The 21184-nt window shown below is 41.6% G+C and overlaps 2 protein-coding genes across 2 annotated transcripts; both read left to right on the top strand.

Annotated features, from left to right (window-relative positions):
- Positions 1 to 8216: 8216 nt before the first annotated feature.
- LOC125163920 (alveolar macrophage chemotactic factor-like) lies at positions 8217 to 10381 on the top strand. Its single transcript, XM_047856231.1, has 4 exons — positions 8217 to 8396; positions 8560 to 8692; positions 8824 to 8907; positions 9277 to 10381. Exons 1-4 carry the CDS (start codon positions 8288 to 8290, stop codon positions 9293 to 9295), a joined length of 345 nt encoding a protein of 114 aa, XP_047712187.1. The 5' UTR covers positions 8217 to 8287; the 3' UTR covers positions 9296 to 10381.
- An 8500-nt stretch (positions 10382 to 18881) lies between these two features.
- Positions 18882 to 20687, top strand: LOC125163893 (platelet basic protein-like). Its single transcript, XM_047856170.1, has 3 exons — positions 18882 to 19112; positions 19452 to 19587; positions 19740 to 20687. The coding sequence occupies exons 1-3, from the start codon at positions 18926 to 18928 to the stop codon at positions 19840 to 19842; spliced, it is 426 nt and encodes a 141-aa protein (XP_047712126.1). The 5' UTR covers positions 18882 to 18925; the 3' UTR covers positions 19843 to 20687.
- Positions 20688 to 21184: the final 497 nt, after the last annotated feature.

The following is a 21184-nucleotide window of genomic DNA, read 5'->3' as shown; positions in this document are numbered from 1 at the left end:
ATCAACCATTACAGTATCACACGGAGTAGTTTCACTGCTCTAAATATCCTCTGTGCTCCTTCTCTCTAACACCTAACCCCCTGGCAACCATTGATCCTTTTACTGTCTCCACAGTTCGGCCTTTTCTAGAATGTCATATAGTGGGAATCGTACGGCTTTTCACATTGGCTTCTTTCACTCATTAATACTCATTTAAGCGTTCTCCATGTCTTTTCTTCTCAACCCCGAATAACACTCCACTGTCTGAATGTACCACAGTTTATTTATCTGTTAATCTAATGAAGGACATCATGCTTGTTTCCAACTTTTGGCAATTATGAATAAAGCTCCTATAAATACCCGTTTGCAGATTTAAATGCAGACATAGTTGTCACCTCCTTTGGGTAAATACCAAGGAACATGATTGCTGGAGAGTACTGTTTAGTTTTGTAAGAAACTGCCATTTTACATTCTCAACAGCAATGTATAAGAGTTTCTGTTGTTCCATGACTTCACCAGCTGTTGGTTACTGATATTCTGGATTTGACCATTCAAATAGGTGCGTGGTGATATTTCATTGTTTTTTTAATTTGCATTTCCCTGATGATATATGATGTGGACCATCTTTTCATATGCTCATTTGCCATCTGTATATATATTTTGAGTGTGGCGCCTATTAAGGTGTTTGTGCGATTTTTCAATCATATCATTTGTTTTCTTATTGTTGAGTTTTAAGCATTCTTTGCCTATTTTGGACAACAGTCGTTCATCAGACATGTCTTTTACAAGTATTTAATCCCAGTCTGTGGTTCAACTTTTCATTTTCTTAGTAGTGTCTTTACAGAACAGAAAATTTTAATGTTACTAAAGCTCAGCCTGCCAAGTTTTTCCTTCACCAATTGTACTGCCTCAATTTACATTATGATTTTATTTTCAAACCATCATAGAAAGCTAATTGGGTATACTTCATATACAATTTTCATAACTTTCATTTATTACAAAAAACTAACTTTCACATAAGGACATTATAAAAGAAACCAGTGTTGGTCTTCTTCAAGTACGTTAGAGATACTATTTTTCTCTTTTCTATGACATAGTCCTTGGTCATAGCATTTGTCATTCTGGTTCTCAAATTTAAATCAGGGAAAATTAAATTGTTTCCAAAAGGACACCCTGTTCCAAAGAAAATGACCTCCCATCTGATTTACTAATACTGAATTTTTGGGAAACCAAAATGATTCAAAGCAAAGCATTCTGGTAAAGTGGTTTTGTCGATTTACTCTCCAGTAGGAAGCCATGCTTTAAAATCTCAACTTGTTAATAAGGTACTCATAGTTCAGCAATAGCCAGAATTTCTAGGATTTTGTGACTTGCTTTGGCATTGCAACGCTTCTATGTCAATGGGATCAATTTCCTAATTCTCAATTCTTAAAACAATTTTGTTTTAATTATGTGTCCATTCTGACCCATTAACTGTGGCCAGGGAGAAAGGGTTTTTTTCTTTCTTTCTTTCTTTCTTTCTTTCTTTCTTTCTTTTTTTTTGGTAAATTTTTAATTAACCAAATGTTTTTAAATTGAAGTATAGTTGGCATACAACATTATATTAGTTTCAAGTGTACAACATATTGATTGGACAACTGTATACATTATGCTATGCTCACCGCAAATGTAGCTACTATATGTCACCGTACAACACTATTACAATATCATTGACTATATTCCCTATGCTGTACCTTTCATCCCCATGATTTATTCATTCCACAACTGGAAGCTCCCATTTCCTTCACCCATTTTGCTTAACCCCCACTCCCTCCTTTTTGGCAATGTTTCAAAAATGCATAAAAGTAGTTATTCACTAAGAATTCATAATCAGATTTACGAAAAAATTTGTGGCAAGAAATCAACTATAAGATATGCTCTGTTCCTATTTTTCCCTTGATCTTATAAACAACAGAAATTTATTTCTCACAGTTCTGGACACTGGGAAGTTCAAGATCAAGGTGCTGGCAGGTTCAGTGTCTGGTGAGAGCCTGCTTCCTGGTTCATAGATGGCACCTCATTCGTGTCTTCACTTGGTAGGAAGGGGTGCAGGAGCTCTGTGGGGACTCTCTTATAAGGACGCTAATCTCATTCATGAGGGATCTGCCTGCATGACTTAATTACTTCCTAAAGGTCTAGCCTCCTATTACAATCCTACAATGTTAGGAATTTCAATATACGAATTTGGGGAGGGAAGCACAAACATTTAGACTGGAGTATTGTTGCCGTTGGTGGTGGCGGTGTGTGTGTGTGTGTGTGTGTGTGTGACTTTTAAGTTCATGGACATCATCTATTCAAGTGATGACAAAGGAAGACAGCAGAGAGGGTTTTGATTATCTACAGAGTATATAAACCACAGACATGCAAATACATCACAATTATTCCTACTAAATCAGCAATCAAGGAGATTCTACTACATGTTAAATGAGAATGAAAGATATTGTGAGTTCATGAAGAAATGGATATTCTCCTAAATTAAAAAAGAAAAGGTAGGAAGGTAAATGATAGTCAAAACACAGTATAGTAAATGACCATCATTATGCAAGCATTAGAAGCCTAATTTTTCATAAAGGACTCCGCAGTCAGTATCAGATAAATGACATCTCAAAAAAGTTATTTAAAATAGCTAAACCCCTAAAAGACTTTTGTTGTTTTGCTGAGCCCAGACCAAATTTCTGAACAAAGTAATGAATGCTTCCTATTTCTGAGAAATCCAGGGCTTTTTGAAACATTTATGTTTTTAATCCTCATCTTTGTATCTTCTCTTGTCAACAAAACATTTTGCAGCCTTTGCACAGAGGAACAAAAAATTACTAGCTACCCCATCCAACCAGGAAATTTCAAGAAAATTTTCCCTTAGGGTTCTCTGGAGTCCTGCTGAGTTTGGATTCAATTAAGGTTCGTTGATTTACTCCTTTCTCAAGCAGATTTCATCTGAAATGGGCAGCAAGGCAAATTAGATAATGGACAATAGAAGGGAAAACATTCCTGACATTTCACAGTGTGATTGGGGCAACTTTGAAGCAATGCCGTTCCCTACATAATACTGTTTCTTCATGGGACTGCCAAGCCAGTGTGGAAGCAGACAGAATGCATGGATATTGCAAAGTTAACCCAAGATGTAGCTGGCTTCTTCCTTTTTTTTTTTTGTTTTGCGTGCAAGCAAGTAACTCTATCCTCTACTTAAACTCTTAGTGATTGAGAAATTCTTATACCGATATCCTTGATGCACCTAACCTGACAATTATATGTCTACATCTTTAATTACTATAAGGCATATAGCATTTCTTAAAAGTAATATAAAGAGTAGTACAAATAAAGAACAATAGAAACTTAGAAAAATATTTTACAAGGCCTAAGGCATGATCATACAATTAAAGCTCTCTTTGATTATGTTGGAAGAGATCAATTTAGAATAATAGTCCCACTGTGAACATCCAATACAGTATAACTTAACCAGAAATTTCCCTGATCATTTATCTCCAACAATCTCTAAGTCCCAGAAAATATGTAATTTGGTTGATACTGTAGTGGTATCTGTACTGTTCATACTGTTTTCTTTCAATATCGAATATCCTGCTGGTTTCTGAACATTCTTTTGACTAGTTCAAGTTCCAAAGACTGAAAATATCATCTGAATTGTCCCTGATAATAACCAAGAAACAATTTCCAACACAGGCAAAGCTAATTCAAAATTGAGGACTTCAAATGACTAATGGCAGCAAACCACCCTATTCTTTTCTCCTTGACTTTAACAGCCATTTGTAATTCAAAGAACACTGCAAAATAAAAGGTTATCATCATCTGTCATTAAATGTTCTTAGACTGTTACTGAACCTGGAACTTACAGAGATTAGGTGAAAGATGTAAGACATTACCACTGATCTTATTTTTTTTAAGTTTTTATTTAAATTCAAGTTAGTTAAGGGGCACCTGGGTGGCTCCGTAGGTTCAGCGACTCTTGATTTGGGCTCAGATTATGATCCCAGGGTCACAGGATCGAGCACTGTTTCAGGCTCCAGTATGGAGTCTGCTTAAGATTCTCTCTCTCTCTCCCCGTCTCCCTCTGCTCCTCCCCTGCTTGTGCGCTCGCTCTCTCTCTCTCTCACTCTCTCAAAATAAATAAATAAACTTAAAAAAAAAAAACAAATTCCACTTAGTTAATATACAATGTATTGGTTTCAGGTGTACAATGTAGTGATTCAACACTTCCATTGTCCCTGATTTATAGTAGACTGGAAAGACACAAAAGCAAAATTAAGGAAAAAGTAAACTCTGTTAATCAGATAGTTATTACAAGTATATTAGATGTTCAAAGGCTGAAGATGAAAAAAATACATATTAACTGGCTTTATCAGGATAAACCTTTCTCAAAGAAGATGGGACTTCACACAGGTCTTGAAGGAAGAGAGGAATTTGGAAAGCAGGTGGTGGTTTCAGGCTGGTGAACCTGGAAATCTCTCAGATGTTTGACATCATTGTTGCTTCAAGGGCTAGGAATACACAGACTGAGGATTTCAACAAATTAAAATATGGTTGTTGGGCAATACAAGTGGTTAACCAGATGTGAACAGCCATGGGGTATTTGCTAGTGACTGTGTAGAACATGGTTTGTAATCTGAAAAACATTAACATTTTTTTGTGAAAAGAAAAAATAAACAAATGGGATTACGTTAAAACCAAGAGTTTCTGCACAGCAAAAGAAATCATCATCAACCTATTGCATAGGAAAAGATTTTTACAAATCATACGAAGATTTTTGCAACTCCTTATCCGTTACATAAGGAATTAATATCCAAAATATATAAAGACCTCATACAGTTCAAAAACAAACAAAAAAATCCAATTTAAAAAATGGAAAGAGGATCTATATAGACAGTTTTCCAAAGAGGACATACAGATAGACAACAGCGTCCAACTTCGTCTCAGGTCACGATCTTGCAGTTTGTGGGTTCAAGTTCTCCCAAACTGTGAGATCATGACCTGAGCCGAAGTCAGACGCTTCACTGACTGAGCCACCCAGGTGTCCCCAAAAATCTATTGCTTCTGTCAAACAAATAAATCTTTCAGGCTATCAAGATATCAATGTCATTTTGCAGATTGTTTTATTATAGTTTGGGACAAAAATATCATGTTGCCTTTCTCCACTACCTAGACAGAGTGCCAGAAAGGCAAATGGCTTCCCCTTAAAAGGGGAATAAAGAAACAACTGCTTTTATTTTTTTTTAAATAATTTATTGTCAAGTTGGTTTCCATACAACACCCAGTGCTCATCCCAACAAGGGCCCTCCTCAATGCACATCACCCGCTTTCCCCTGTCCTCCGCCCCCCATCAACCCTCAGTTTGTTCTCTGTATTTAAGAGTCTCCTTGGGGCATCTGGGTGGCTCACTTGGGTCATGATCTCATGGTTTGTGAGTTCGAGCCCCGCGTCGGGCTCTGGGCACCCAGAGCCCAGAACCTGCTTCGGATTCTGTGTCTCATTCGCTCTCTGCCCCTGCCCCACTTGTGCTCTGTCTCTCTCTCTCTCTGTCTCTCAAAAATAAATGTAAAAAAAAAAAAATTTAACAGTCTCTTATGGTTTGCCTCCCTCCCTCTCTGTTTGTAACTTTTTTTTTCCCCTTCCCCTCCCGCCTGGTCTTCTGTTAAGTTTCTCAAGATCCACATATGAGTGAAACCATCTGATATCTATCTTTCTCTGACTGATTTATTTCACTTAGCATAATACCCTGCAGTTCCATCCACGTTGCTGCAAATGGCTTGGCTGGCCATGAGAAAGAAGAAACAACTGCTTTTAAAGAACTCTGCCTCCTATGGTACTTGGTGTTTTCATTCCCAACTGCAGGGAGTTTTTGGATCATCCCCATGCTTATCCCCATGTCTTTGCAGAAGGCCCACACCAGCAACGCCTAGACAAGAGTTACACATGGGCAAAGGGCCAGCATGATTTCAGCGAGAACCCAGGTTAAGTTGCACACTGTTTCCTGGTTAGGCTGGGCAACCCAACAACCCACTTCTAGTGGGGACTTTCTATTATCTGCTTGCCAGCTGCAAAAAAAAAAAAAAAAAAAATTGCCTTATATTTCACAAATAATCCACGGCAAGTTGATTCAGAGTACAAACCAAGTGAAGCAAGAAAAGCTATAAGAGTATCAGGAGGAACTGGAAATCACGTCTCATGACTGTTCTCCGAACTCACCATTTCATGCCAAATAACTCATATGTTCATTTATATTTAAAATAGATCATTTGGAACTAAGCTAAATACACACACACACACACACACACACACACACCCCTCAATAACCTATGCCATTATGGTGGGTTTTTTCCCCCAGAGTCTTATCATATTGTGGTTTCCCCGCTTCAGTCAAGTTGAATTTAATTGCCCACGATTTGTAGTCACATTTTTGAAGTTTTATTTTCTCCGTATCAGTGAGGTTTACCTCTGGTCTTTATATGCAGTCTAATCTCTAAAAAGTCAATATAAAAAATCTGCAGGCTGTTTTCCCAGATTACCACTCCCTAGAAGGATGAAGGGTTGTATCAGCTGAGTCAGGTCTGATGCTGATGGCATCAGGAAGCTGTGCAGGATAGCGAACTTCCCATCTAGCTTCCCCACAAAGTGAGGCCAAGCCTCCCAGCCTCCCTCCACTAGAGAATTTTTTAAGTTTCCTTCCAGACCAAAAGTTCTAAAGGTGTATGAGACTTCCCCCTTGCCCGCCAATGGTGGTGATGTTCTGCCCAGGAAGGTATATGGAGGAGTCAATGCAACTCCCCAGGGTCTTGAGGGACAAGGAAAGTAGTAGCTTCCAACTGCCATCATGTTTACCCATTGCCTTTGCTGGACTACCGTGAGGACAAGGGTACCGAGAACAATCCAGAAGAGGATCTAGTTAGATTGCCATGAAAGAAAATCTAGGTGTCATTCCAATATCATACTCATGCCTTGCACGGAGGTAGACGTGTGAAAGGCCTGGCCATTAATACTTGGGTGTTCTAACTGTTTCCACAGTTATGAGAGAAGATGAGGAAGGCACTTCACCCCTTAACTTCAGGGGGCAGCTCCGAGCTCACTTGATTAAAGCAGCCTGTGCATTAAAGCAGCCACTAACCATGAAGCTAAATCATTCCAGAAGCCAATGTCTTTGATCCCCCTTCCCTTCTGTGAAGTTGAGTGAGGCCAGAGTGGGTGCTGTCTTGCTAACAAATTGATTCAAATGCCCAGACCAAACTCCCAGAAGAATCCCTCAGACCTGGCAGCCTGCCACAGCTTGGCCAAATTGGGTCAGTTACACACCTGGCTAGAGTCTGGAGCTGGACGAGACTCAGCTCTCTGTCACCGCTTAAGTCTGCGCTCACCCAACCCCATCACATCCCCAAAGACCGTACCTCCTCGGCTTCACTAGCGTACTGAACAGTGGTAAGCAAGTCACTATCTTCCAGGCCAGTTTGCTGAGTGATTTTTGAAGATTTTTAAAGACCACCCGGACGCGCATATGCTTGCTGCAAACTACAAGGGTGGCATTTCCAGTTAGAATTGCTTTGGGAGTCCCTTCCTGCCACTGACGCCAAGCTGGAGTAAAGACACCTCCATCGAAGTATCTTGACCTCTGAAGCTAGCCGAAGTCCAAACGATCGTAAGTTGATTCGAAGAACCTAGAATGACCCGCCTGAAAGCAGGAGAGGAGTGCCTTTCAGTTCAGCGCAGTTTCCACCACCGCTGACATTTCCTGAATGGTGGTGGTGATGGTGGTGATGATGATAAATAAGCAAGAACGTTCAGAAATTTGTCTGAAGTCAAACCTGCCAGTTTGGTTCCGGTCTTCCTCTTCAGCCGGAAACCAGGGACAACCCGCAAAGGGCTCTGTCCCCAGGAGAAGCTGGCCTGCGCTAGCCCTGGCTGGCCTACGGGATGAAATCCCTGCAGGATCGCTCCCCACCGCCGGCGGGAGCAGCAGCTCCATCCTCCACGGGGCGCGGCTACCAAGTCCACCCGCCGCGCCACCGGTGCAGGGAGCTCCTCCCAGCCCCCCTCCTCCTCAACTCCTTCTGCTCAGCCCCCCTCCACCCAGCCCCCTCCCCGCTCCCCTCCTCCAGGGAGTTTCCCAAGCATCCCAAGGCTTGAGCTTCCTGCGGAGGGGGGGAAGGGGCCCGTGCCGATAAAAGGGATGCGGAGAACTTGGGGAAGCCACAGTGCGAGGGAGCTTCAAATCCGGGCTCCTCTCCCGCCTCTGGAACCCGCACCCCTCGCCGCACTCGTGGCTGCCATGAGCCTCCCGCCGAGCCGCGCCGCCCGCGCCCCGCGCCTTTCGGGCTCGCTGTGCGCGCTGCTCCTGCTGCTGCTGCTGCTGACGCCGCCGGGGCCCCTCGCCAGCGGTGAGAGCGCACGGCACGCGGCACGCACCCGGGCAGGGCGGCGCGCCCAGCCTCCGCGGCCGCCCCGGGAGCGGGGAGGTGCCCCCGGCCGGCGGGCGCGGGGAGAGCTCTCCTCCCACCTGCCCTATAACGGTGTCTCTCTCCCTCTGTCTCTGTGCCCCAGCCGGTCCCGTCGCGGTCATAGTGAGGGAGCTGCGTTGCGTGTGTTTAACCACCACACCGGGGATTCATCCCAAAATGATCGCTAAGATGCAGGTGATCGGGGCCGGGCCACAGTGTCCCAAGGTGGAAGTCATGTAAGTCCTCGTGCGCCGCGGTGTCCACTGTGAGCTTGACAGGAGAGAAGTCCCTCAGCCCGAGTCTTCAGCTCCCGTGGCTCGAGGGCTCATCCTTTTGTGTGTGTGTGTGTGTGTGTGTGTGTCTGCAGAGCCACCCTGAAGAACAAGAAGGAAGTCTGTCTGGACCCAGAAACCCCTGTGATGAAGAAAGCCATCCAGAAAATCTTAGACAGGTACACTGTCCATTTGATCTTTGTGCTTTGTAATCTCTTTTGAGAGCGTAGACTTCTCAAGGTCCTTCTTCTCTGCAACGGCTAGCTTTACCTACCCGTTGGAGACCACGCTTGGGATAAAAGATCCTTGAAGAGGGGGCGGGGGAGGGGGACTGTTCAACAAAGTCCTGGGGAAACTTTTTTTTATCACCAATCTAATTGTCATAGAGGGTTCCATAGAGATCATGGCTGAAATGTATTTTGTTGTGAGTATAGTCCTTGAGTCCACCCTTGGCTTTTCATCGGGCTTAAGCTCTGTGTTTTGAAAACAGGTTGGAGTAGAAAGAGTGTGGAAATTCGGTTCAACTGATATAATTCTTTTCTCAACAGTGGGAAAAAGGCTGATTAAGAGAAAGGACCATGCGTTGGAAAAAATTGCCCAGTTCCTTGGCCGAGCCGTTTTCTGCGTGTCTCAGGACCCAGTGAAGACAAAAGCAAGGGCTGGTTTTCTCCAGTGAGTTAGGCTTCTTCATGAACTCCCTACTTGTGAGAGAAGGGCTGAGCGAAGATTTACTTTTGTCCTTCCAGCTTAACGCCCCGGTCCTGAAGTACTTCACATAGTATTCCCTGCTATTTATTTGCTGTTATTTTGCCTGCTGTGCTATTGAAACCTTTGGCAATTGACTGAACTGTGAGTCAAAAATCACTGGTTGTTAATCGTTCAAGGTGACTTTTGTCATTTTAGAATATATTCCTGATACTGTTACTGAAGAGGCTGGGGATTTCATGTGTGAATGGTATTTCATTAGAATGCTGTATGTGAAGATATATTGCTATCTTTACTCCTCATGAAATAGGAAATATTTTAGTATTGTTTCTTGGGGAATATGTCAGGAGAACTCCTTGCTCTTAGACCTGGAATGCTGAGTTGTATTGCCTTAGAAAGCTGAGCGTATCGTGCAGTTATCTGTATAAAATATATTTCCTTATTTAGAATTTTTAAATGTTTAAGTTCTATAAGGACTAATATATTCTTTTCCTATAACTTTAGACATATGATGTCTTCTTAGTATGGCATAATGTCATGACTTACTGGTTAAACTTTGATTTTATGGTGTATATTAACCATTTTGCTAGGAGTACTATTATTCTAGTCACTAAAGATGTTTTGGATAAATGAAGAAGCTAGGAAATAGGTAAATTCCCTACTTCCAGTTTTTATAGAAATGCATTGTTTGCATTTTTTAGCAACAAAGGCAAACGTAACCATGACCTGTACTCTGGCAGTTTTGAAAATGTATTTGCGCCATTTAAATATAGATTCACATTTGGTTTTCAAGAAATATACGCAGGCTGAGGTTTTGACCGTTTTGCTATAAAGAATTACCTATGCATCATCACACCTGCGATGTTAAAATTACTTTTCATCATATGTCTTATTGGTTTATGGTACTTCTTCTGTTCTTTGGAAAAAATAAAAGATATACAAAATTTACTTATGTTGTTTCTTCCTTCTGATACTGTTGCAAAAACTTTGCTTATCTTTAATTCTGCATTATCTGAGAAGTAACTATGCTACTCTCTGGCTAGCAGAGAGGACCCTCATTTCCCCCCGGGGCCCACTGTATAAGTTCAACCTTTCTCCAAGATCAGTCCCCTTCCAGTTACTCCTTCAGAGCACCAACAGCCTTTGGGCTGTTTAGAAAACACAAATTTAAGGTAAGGCTTCCTTACCTTAAATCCTTAACTGGTTCCCTATTTCCTAGATGGGAAATAAAAATTGTGAAACATGGCATATTCAGTTCTGTCTCATCTGACTGACTCCTGATGACTACTTTAACTTCCCGGGTCCTTTGCACCCTTGCAATCAAGAGCTTATTAGTTCCCTAATTGGGAGTGTTCTTTCCTGGGTCCACACCTTTGCATTTGGTAGGGCCTCTACCTGGAAGGGCCTCACCACTTTCTGCCTATAGGAGGAAGCTTATTCATCCTTTAGAACTCAGCTCAAACAATGCTTCCCTCAAGAAGTCTTCCTTGGCACTCCCAGAAGAATTTGTGGTTTCCATTTTGATATTCTCCTAAGGATCTTCTAAATATTTCAGTGTTTTTGAATAGCAAATATTGTATCGTGGGGTTTTTTGTTTGTTTGTGAGTTTCTTTATTCTTTATACGTAAGAGTTCTCTCCTCAATCGTCAACCATATGCATCTCTGCATCCCCAATATACCTGCCACAGATTGACTTAAGGAATTAATAAATCATCCTGAACCTCAGGTTATTAGACAGTGTCCTAACATCAGTAACCTGGTCAATGTGATGTTGCATAAATGGTAATTCCTTTACTCTCTTTTCTTCAGCTTGTCTACAAGTAATCTAACAAGAGCCCTGGGGTAGGTAGTCCCCTCAACCTGTAACATCTACTCCTCACTTTCACGTGGCCAACTCCATTCTCCCTTTGAAGTCAGTTGACCTGTCACTGAGGACCTCACTGATCCTTGCCCTCCCCAGATGAAGCCCTCTTTTACATCCTCTCATAGCACTTTGTTTTTTTTCCTTCATAACATTTTGTCACTGACATGACTGTAGAATCCATAGAGACTATATCCCTCTGGTCATTTATTTAGGGTCTATTCCAGCTTCACTGTGAGCTCCATGAGGGCCAGATTACCTTTGTCACATTCGTTTCTGTTTTTAGGACATTGCCTAGCCCATAGTAGGTGCTTGAGCAGAAGACTGGTCCGGACTGAAGGAGTCTCACTGTCTCTCAGTATCAAAATAGCAATTTCATGTAAATAACTCATCCTTAGGAAAAGCAAGAAAATGAAAGGAAGGAGACTAATCCAATTGATATGCATATACACATACACCAACTGGATCAATATATATGCTTACATTGGTGCATATGTATTTATTAGTACATGCTATTATTAACACATCTATATCTAAGCTAAACTATTCTACATCTTTTCATCTCTCTCCTTATACATAAAACACCTATTAGATTAGTATATGTTATTAACATATTATTAATGTATTATTACAGTAATTATAGTAATACATCATTATTATGTATTAATATAGCTCTACGTAACACAGAAGAGGGAGAAAGACAGGAAGATACAAAGGTATGGAAAATTTTAAAGAGATGATTTACTGACCAATTTTTTAGCAATATTGAAAAAAAAAACAAAATACCTCAAGAAATTTTTAAACTTTCATGATCTTTTTACTCTCCCAAATAGTGCTTTTTTCCCTTTGAACCTACGAATCATATACTAACATTAGGGAAACATTGAGAAAGCAAATCAAATTACCATAGATGTGTGAACTATAAATTTCCGTGTTTTAAATAATCTCTTATTTGTCATACCAGCCCCAAAATACTCATGGAGTCAGTGCCTGACAATAATAAATGAAAGCATATTAAATGTCCTTTCAAGAGGTGAAATGTATGTTCTGGAAGAAATAAACATTACTGATTACTTTTTGCTTTGCCATCATTCAAGATCTTTGTTTTACCCAGAAACAAGACTTATAAGTTTGGTTTCTTTATAGACCATAGAGTAAGACCTCATTTGTAGTATTCTTGCAATTCTGTTTGTCATGCTCATGCTATAATTGGTTGTTCTATGAAGAAAAGAGATGATATTACGGAAGTATAACCTATACAAGACCCTCATTGGCAGTTACTACTCACTAATAATAGCATTACCGTTTATCTTACCACTAGCAAATTCAACGACTAATATATCTGGGGGAAATTAACCCAGTGTAAGTCTTCTAGAGATACATTTTCCTCACACAAACTCCTAGATGCCACATTCACTCTACTGTCCATCTGAAACTCGCTCTCAGTTGTGAAAGCACTAGGACTTGAACAAGAGGCCAGCTAAAATATCTGTTACTGCCCCCCTCCAGACAATTTCCAATGTTTAATTAATGCCCTTCCTTTTACCACATTTTCGTGCTTGCCTCTGGGTGTGACACATTCACATAATCCTTCAGTTCTTGAAGGTATCTGACTAGTGGCTTTGTTTTTCTATCATACTTGTAATTCTTGCATAAGGAAAATCACTGCGGGTAGCTCTCATATTGTATTTAACTTCAAAAGTCTTTCCTGGATGTTACAAATTGAGAAATTTACCAGACAGAATGAGTACCTGGGGATTTTGATTTGCCTCCCTGACTGAATCACGGAAGACAGAGAGAATGCACATGATTGTCATTTTGGCTGACCGTCCTGGTTTGCTTTCAGTCAGCAAAATTAATATTATATTCCCGAAAAGGATTGTTCATACTTCAAATATGTACAGTGAAATAATGACATAGGGAGACTTAGAGTTTACATGCAAAAGTTTCTTTCTATGAAGTCTAGAGTCCTATTTCGTAAATATTGGGAAATTGCAAGAACCCCTACCTCCTCTGTAAAAACCACATTCTTTTTTTCTTAATTTTTTTAAAACATTTATTTATTTTTGAGACAGAGAGAGACAGAGCATGAACAGGGGAGGGGAAGAGAGAGAGGGAGACACAGAATCTGAAACGGGCTCTAGGCTCTGAGGTGTCAGCACAGAGCCCAACGCGGGGCTTGAACTCATGGACCATGACCTGAGCCGAAGTTGGACGCTTAACCGACTGAGCCACCCAGGCGCCCCAAAAACCACATTCTTAAAAGATGTGATTCCACTGCCACATAAATGTGGGATGATTGTTTCTGACCCACCTCTAGGCTGAACAAAGAGAAAAATCGCTAGCTGGTTTCCAGCTGGAGAGGTCAGTAATTGTAATTCTTTACAGTTTGTGGTACGATACAAAGTCAGGGTAATTATGTTTCAACTCTGGTTTTGAGTACTTCCAGCTATTTGACCTTGGCAATTTATTTAACATCTCCATCCCTCGGGTTTCTCATCTGTAAAATCAGTACAGTAATAATATCTGTCTCACAGGCACTAAGGGCTGATCCCGGAACAGAGTAGGTACTTGACAAATATTAGTTCCTATTCCCTAATCTAAAGTCAGAAAACTTTACAGTAAGCTCTGTAGTTTAAGTGCCATCATTTTGTTCAAATGTATCTGTATTCTTTCTATCTATGCATGGCTCCTTAAGTTTTAGCGCAGGATTTGTTTCCACAAGTCATTTTTAAGAAGCTTCTGGGAACAATGTATTCATATTCTCTGTCTTTTTTTTCTGTCATTCATGTGTTAGTATTACCAACACATACGGTATATTTTTCTTCTTATAAATATTCATCCATCAATACCCATTTGTTGATAATCTTGTTACAGAATAGACCCCAGTACAGGATTCTTGAGATACGGAGATTACAAAAATGAGAAGCTTTCAGCCTAAGTTAAGGTCTTATGGTGGCCAATATACTGAATTCTCTCTGACAAAGCTTTACTCGAAAGCTGAATGATAAGGGACTGGATTTTTTTAAAAAAAAGAGAGAAAGGGTCTCTCGGGTGGGATTCCCCAGAATCAAACCCTGAGAGGACATTTGCGTGCAGGAAGTTTACTGAGGAGTGCTCTAAAGATTAACATCTGTCAGGAAGTAAAGAACTGGAGAGAAGGAGAAATGCTGTCACAGTAGAAGACCAGGCGATCCTATGAGAAGCTTTGGGGCTGGGCTAGCCTTCCAGAGTTACTCTGAATTGTGGCAAGGGAGCAGACCTCCAAACTCTCCCACTGACGGGTCATTAGATGTGGGCTACCTCTGGGGAGTGGGGACAACTTTGGGTGAGACATTTCCCTGGGGCCCTGGGCTGTGCCCAGAGAAGGTCTCAGTTGTGAGCTGACTGCAGCCATCATTTCCAGCAACTGGAGACAGCTGTGGTGCACCATCCAGAGGATCCTGAAAGGGAAGGGGTGTGGGCGGTGCATCCGGGTTTCAGGGACAGGGGAGGGGAGAAAAAAGGAGAAGAGAAGAGGGAAGGGTGGGGGAGGAAAGGTCAGAGAAGGGGAGAGGCCGGGAGGGGATGAGAGGAGATGGAAAAGATCGGGGGGAACAGAGGGGGCAAGGAGGAGAAGACAGTAGGGGAAGGAAGGGGGGAGAGTGGAGGGCCTTTGTCTTACCTTTTCTTTTTACTTTTCTTCCTTCCTTCTTTTCCCTTCCCAGCTCTCCTTTCTCCTCCCTCCTTCCTTCCATCGTTTTCTCCCTTCCTTCCTTCTTTCCATTCTTCCTGTTCTCCTGAGAAGTACAATAATGCTACTTGAAAGAGAAGGAGGAGCAGGGGGATGAAGTTACCCCAGCAGCCGGCACAAGCCCCTTCCATGTGGGAGAGGCCATGTTGGACTTCTCAGCGTTTCCGGTTGTGCTCTGATGACACCCACTTAAGTGAGGTCCAAGTACCACTCATTAACATATGGAACCATCAGAAATAATATATTGTCGTAAGCCACTAAATTTGGGCTTGACTTGTTACACGAGAGGGTCGTTATGCATTTGACGCTCAATGGCTAATATTAATTGGCATTAAATTAAAGTGAAAATTCCCAGCTCCTCGAACCTTTGCGGGGCTTCTGTCCAACAGCACCCAGGAAGACACTCCCCCTCAATTCTTCCGCCCTCCCTACTCCTTCCCTGACCCCACCCCACCCCAGGCTTCACCTCTGGGTGCCGAGTGCCAGAGTAGCTAAGGTCTGGGTTCTTCTTGTCAACTGAGAATCATACAGAAAACATATCTGGTTTCAGCACATAGAGGAAATCTTTCATCCTCTAGTATTTCAATTGATTACTTAAGGTGCTTTGCATTTGTTTAAGCATACTATTTTGTATAAGCTTCTTTTCATTGAATAACTGACTTCAAAGTATCTTTTATCCACTTAGTAAGCCAGTTTTTCAGAGTTTGTATTGTGTTTCTCTTCATGGAAACAAAAACAAAAACAAAAACAACCTACCAGGTGCAAATGATGGTAATACAGTTAGCACAGTTAGCAGTATAGTGGTAACGACAGCACATTGGTATTGATGACCCATTGCTTTGCACCAGTATTTGAGGTCTCACTGTAAAAAAAAAAAAATTATGTGTATTTATTTTTGAAAGAGAGAGACAGAGACTGAGCATGAGCGAGGGAGGGGCAGAGAGAGCAGGAGACAGAATCCCGAGCAGGCTCCAGGCTCAGAGCTGTCAGCACAGAGCCCGACATGGGGCTTGAACCCACAAACCGCGAGGTCATGACCTGAGAGGAAGTTGGACACTTCACCGACTGAGCTGCCTCCCGGCGCCCTGAGGTCTCATTTTTAAAAAAAAGAAATAGCACAATGACCAAGTCACCCAATGAGAAGAACTTTTAAACATCTGGCACATACTAGATACTTAATATTTACTGAATCAGCAAAAGCCAGCAAAACATTATTTACCTCAAGTGCCAACTAATAGGCTTGTGAAATTTTAGTGACTCAAGAAATTTGTTAATGCTTCCTCATGAACTTTGCTGACGTTGTATCTTTTGTGACAAATATGTTGATTAAGACAATGGCTTAATGATACTCTGCAACATGCCTACCGCTTTCCTGGTACTAAATGAACCAGGAAAGAAATTTGGATAGCGTGTGTATAGAGGGAAAAGTGTCCAGTGAAACTAATAAATATAGCAAACAATATGTGTTGGGGCTGTGATGGATGGGGGAAAAAAAAAGACACTATAATACTTAAAAAAAAAAAACCACGACACTTTATATCTTGCTCTGAAAATGCTTTTGAGCTTACATTTGAATAAAAGTATATCTGACCAGAGAATGAATAACATTTCAATCACAATAATGAGGAAAGACTATAAAGTCATCGCTCAAGAAGAACTAGAAAGGCGTTCACTCTCCTTACTCTGTTTCCTGCTGAGAATCTCTCTTATTCACTCCACATCTTAGCTCTAAGAAGGATAGTCATTTTCAGCTTAACCTTTTTCTTGACTTTGCTTCTTAGACTATGAATTTCTGAGTTGGAAGAGGTGGAAAATCATTTTAATATGTTCTACTGCCAGACTGGAAGATACATGGGGAAAGCTAAAGGGGTGAGAAAGAGAAATACATTTACAAAACAATGGAAGATGAACTTAAGTAGGTGTTGTCTAACTTAAACAAGAGGGAGAATTGGCTTTAAAGTTGAAAGAAAAAACAATTGGAAACAATAATTGACTGTATTCATTCTTTTGATAGAAAATGTAATTTTGTACATTTGAATATTTTGAGTTTCTTCCAAAATGTTAAAGGTATAAAACATAAGCAAATAATGAGAAGTTTAAATAATATTGTGTAAGATTTGTACATAGTTGTAATAGGAAGACAGCTTGTGGCTAGAACCTTGTCCGTTATTCCCAGGCTTCCAAATCACCTCTTTATACTATAGGTACTTGGGACCAGATGGAGTTTGGTCTGAGGATTGTGTCTGATTAAAAACTTTCCTTCATACGATACTCATTGATCTACTCACCAACACTGTTTAAGACCCACTGTGTAATGTATTATCCTACACACCAAAAAAATCCCTAAAGCATTCAAAGAAACCTAGGACATGCCTCTACCTTCAAAAGTGTACGGTCCACTTGAGGAAGCAAGTCTCATAGAAGAAAGTGAGATCCAGACAATAACACACACAAGCCAGCCTGTGATGTGCAGGTGCTTTCTCTATATCACCTAGGGTTTGAGATCAAGACTCATGATTGCACTCTGAGAATTGCGGAACAGAGATTTTGTTGCAGTTTGTAACACTGCAAACCTGGAAACACCCTCAAGGTCACCAATAAGACAGAGGTTGGTTGAGGATTGCCCATGCCATACAATGTCACGCAGCCATTAAAAAGGATGGGGAAAGATGACCTTGGGGTAGCATGAAAGGATGCTGAAGGCGTATTTTTTTTTCAACGTTTATTTATTTTTTGGGACAGAGAGAGACAGAGCATGAACGGGGGAGGGGCAGAGAGAGAGGGAGACACAGAATCGGAAACAGGCTCCAGCCTCTGAGCCATCAGCCCAGAGCCTGACGCGGGGCTCGAACTCACGGACCGCAAGATCGTGACCTGGCTGAAGTCGGAGGCTTAACCGACTGCGCCACCCAGGCGCCCCTGAAGGCGTATTTTTGAAGGGCAAAAGCAAACCATCTAATGATCCCATTTATATTAAGAAATTTATGTCTACCTCTATCGATATATGTTTCTCTACGAGTGACGTGTGTCTGTCTATATACACATATGTGTGTATATAAATGTAGACAGAACAGAAAACTAATATCAAACTGTTATCTAAGGTTTCCACCGGAGAGTGAGGATATAGAATAATGATGAAGAGAAATTTACATGTTTTATTCCACATACATCTGCAGTGTATGAACCTTTCACAATGAATTATATTACCTACTTCCCTGAAATATTAAAAATAAAAGAAAAAGGAAATATGCTGGGTGTTGCTTTTTAGAGTAGACTCAACAAGCAGTTTATTTTACAACACGAGGGAGGAGGCGCTTTTCTTCTAGTTTCTGGATGACATTAGAAAAAAATAATACATTCTGAAAACAGAAAGCAACCCACAAACTAATATGCAAAGTGGGCCTTTGGCGGTAATTGGCTCCTACTTTATGCACATACTACAAACAAATCCTAACATTTATCAACAACCGAGTTAGGAACATGTGCTTTCTTTGGCAACTGGAAAGGGCCATATATGTATGCTCTCAGATAGTCATAAAGTGTCTGTTAAGCCTAGAAATTGCCTTATAGGAAAAGCAGGGTGTTATCATGTAGATACACAAAGAAAATTTGTGTAAGACTTCAGTTTAGTTCTTACCTCCCTACGTGGAAGGTTATATTCGTGTCAAGGATATGGGTACTAAGAATGGGGGAAGGGGGGTGTGGAGAGCACAGTGTGAAGGGAAGTACAAATAAAATTGAGCAGGAACCCCGACCTGCCTGGTGTTTATCTGGGTTGAGCACAACTTGCCCATCCTCCCACATGTATTTCCACACACCATCCCTTCTTCCCTATCTTTTTTCTCCCTGCTGGCCTCGAGGGGCTTGTATAAAAGGCATCGGGAGAGCATGAGACACCATGACCGCAGACTTGGAGGCAGCAATTCGCCCTCGCACCGAGGCCTCCAGGACCGACTCCAGCTTAGACGTCTCCACCATGGGCCTCCGTCCTACCTCCTCCTGCTCCAGCACCAGCCGGCTTCCGGTCCTACAGGGCTTGCTACTGCTGTCGCTGTTCCTGAGCACGCTGGTTCCCTCTGGGTTAAGTAAGAGAAACTGCGGGAGCGCTGAGAGTGGAGTCCCTGCCTCTCTGCAGCTGTGGCTGCTTCGGCTGCAGCAGGGCCTGGGGGAAAGTCTGCACGGTCGCTCCTGGGGCTGGAGAGGCCGTTACACCAGTACCTCCGGGAGGAGAGGGAAGGCTTAGTGGGCACTTCACGTGTGCCAAGGCATTCTGCCAGGGTACTCTACTAAAGATCGGACGGTCATAGACGCAGCGACTTTAGGAGAGCGGCACAGTTAACAAATAAGGGGCTAAGGAAACAAGCCACTAGATAAGATCTCCGCAAGAATCGGGACCACTAACAGAGTCACGCTTTCTACCCTAGCTAAACGTGCAGACGTGGAGCCGTTCGTTGAACTTCGCTGCCTGTGTATGAAAACCGTCTCTGGCATTCACCCAAGTAACATCCAGAATTTGGAGGTGCTCAGGGCAGGACCCCACTGTGCCAACGTCGAAGTGATGTAAGTCCCTGTTTTTGTACCATTGCCTCATTGGGCATTAGGGAAACTCTCTGCTTCTGTCCCCACCGACGCAGTTTAATCCATCCAGCCCGGTGAATGGCTTCTGAGGGTCAGGCCAGGGCACTCACAGATCATTCCATTCCCTCTTGCAGAGCCACGCTGAAGAACGGGAACAAAGTCTGCCTGGACCCAGAAGCTCCCAAAATCAAGAAAATAGTCCAGAAAATTTTGGAAAGTAGTGGGTCAATGGCTTAATCTGTTCGCTTTGTGTCAAATCTTTCTATCTCCCAAGAAGAGTAGGAGTTTGAAGGTTCGACTTTCTGGAGTCCTTATTTATCCAAAATACCTACTCATATTGTACTGAACTTTGGATATGTGTTCAATTCTGCCTCGAAAAGTCGCATGACATTCTGAGAAGGCTGGTTCATAGATGACAGAGAGAAGATAACAGTAAGCAAACTTACTGCCAAAATATAATATATGGTTTGTTCCCTAACTCCTGGCTAAATATGGCACTATGCTTTGCATTCCTTTATTTAAAATTTTCTTTCCAAATACTCACATGCGTGTTAACCTCTCTTGCTCTACTTGAGTGTGAGACTAGCTATACTCATGATGATTAATAGATTCCATAATGGCCATTGTTATTAGAAATCACACAGAGCCCGGAATAGAGCACTTGCTCAATAAATGTTTGTTGATTTATTTAGGGACTTAATAGAGTTTTTCATTGTCTTCGTCTTAGGATACTTTGCTTCCAAGCATTTTGAAAGGTTTTTCTAATGTTTATTTCAGCCTTCAAACCCTAAAAAATAATAAAGTTGTAGAATGTGAGTCTTGTAAGCTGTGGTTACTTACTTTAAAGTGAATACATTTAATACTATAGAATAAAAAAATTTATGATGAACAGCATTAACATTCTCTCTATTAAAAACACTCCAGTATTTTCAATAATAATCCTAATAATAACATAGGTTCTCTATGGTGTTAAATGTGTTAACCTGGAATGTTCGTATATATTTGTATTCACATCCTGTCTGCTTACAATTTTTGTGGTGGAATCAACCTTGCGAATACGAAAATAAAAAATTCACACGTTGGCAGACTTCTAATCATTGTTTTATAAGAAACAGAGCTTTAATTTTTTTTTTTTTTACTTTTTTTTATTTGAATATAGCTGATGGCCAAAGTTGCATTCATTTCGGCAGAGTGACTGACCATCTCTCTCCCTTGTGCTGTGTGCTCCCCAAGTGCTGCTACCCCCCTGACACCGTACAACATCATTACAACACCATCGACTACATTCCCCACACTGTGCTTTTTATCCCCGTGGCCTAGTCATTCCATAACTGGAAGCCTGGACTTCCTATTCCCCTTCACCCATTTTGCCCATTCTCTCCCCGCTCCCTCTGGTTCTTTCTTTCTTTCTTTCTTTCTTTCTTTCTTTCTTTCTTTCTTTCAATGTTTATTTATTTTTGAGACAGAGACAGAGCATGAACAGGAGAATCTGAAACGGGCTCCAGGCTCTGAGCTGTCAGCACAGAGCCCGGCGTGGGGCTCGAACTCACAGACCGTGAGATCATGACCTGAGCCGAAG

The sequence above is a fragment of the Prionailurus viverrinus genome, chromosome B1 (assembly GCF_022837055.1).
Source record: "Prionailurus viverrinus isolate Anna chromosome B1, UM_Priviv_1.0, whole genome shotgun sequence".
NCBI lineage: Eukaryota > Metazoa > Chordata > Mammalia > Carnivora > Felidae > Prionailurus > Prionailurus viverrinus.
This window is presented reverse-complemented; position numbering and strand designations above follow the sequence as displayed.

Bases quoted from the DNA above. Each gene is read 5' to 3' on its own strand.
- LOC125163920 (XM_047856231.1), top strand. From the start codon at position 8,288: ATGAGCCTCCCGCCGAGCCGCGCCGCCCGCGCCCCGCGCCTTTCGGGC. The intron at 8,397-8,559 runs GTGAGAGCGCAC...TCTGTGCCCCAG, and splicing joins GCCGGGGCCCCTCGCCAGCG to CCGGTCCCGTCGCGGTCATA. The intron at 8,693-8,823 runs GTAAGTCCTCGT...GTGTGTCTGCAG, and splicing joins TGTCCCAAGGTGGAAGTCAT to AGCCACCCTGAAGAACAAGA.
- LOC125163893 (XM_047856170.1), top strand. From the start codon at position 18,926: ATGACCGCAGACTTGGAGGCAGCAATTCGCCCTCGCACCGAGGCCTCC. The intron at 19,113-19,451 runs GTAAGAGAAACT...TTTCTACCCTAG, and splicing joins GCTGGTTCCCTCTGGGTTAA to CTAAACGTGCAGACGTGGAG. The intron at 19,588-19,739 runs GTAAGTCCCTGT...TCCCTCTTGCAG, and splicing joins TGTGCCAACGTCGAAGTGAT to AGCCACGCTGAAGAACGGGA.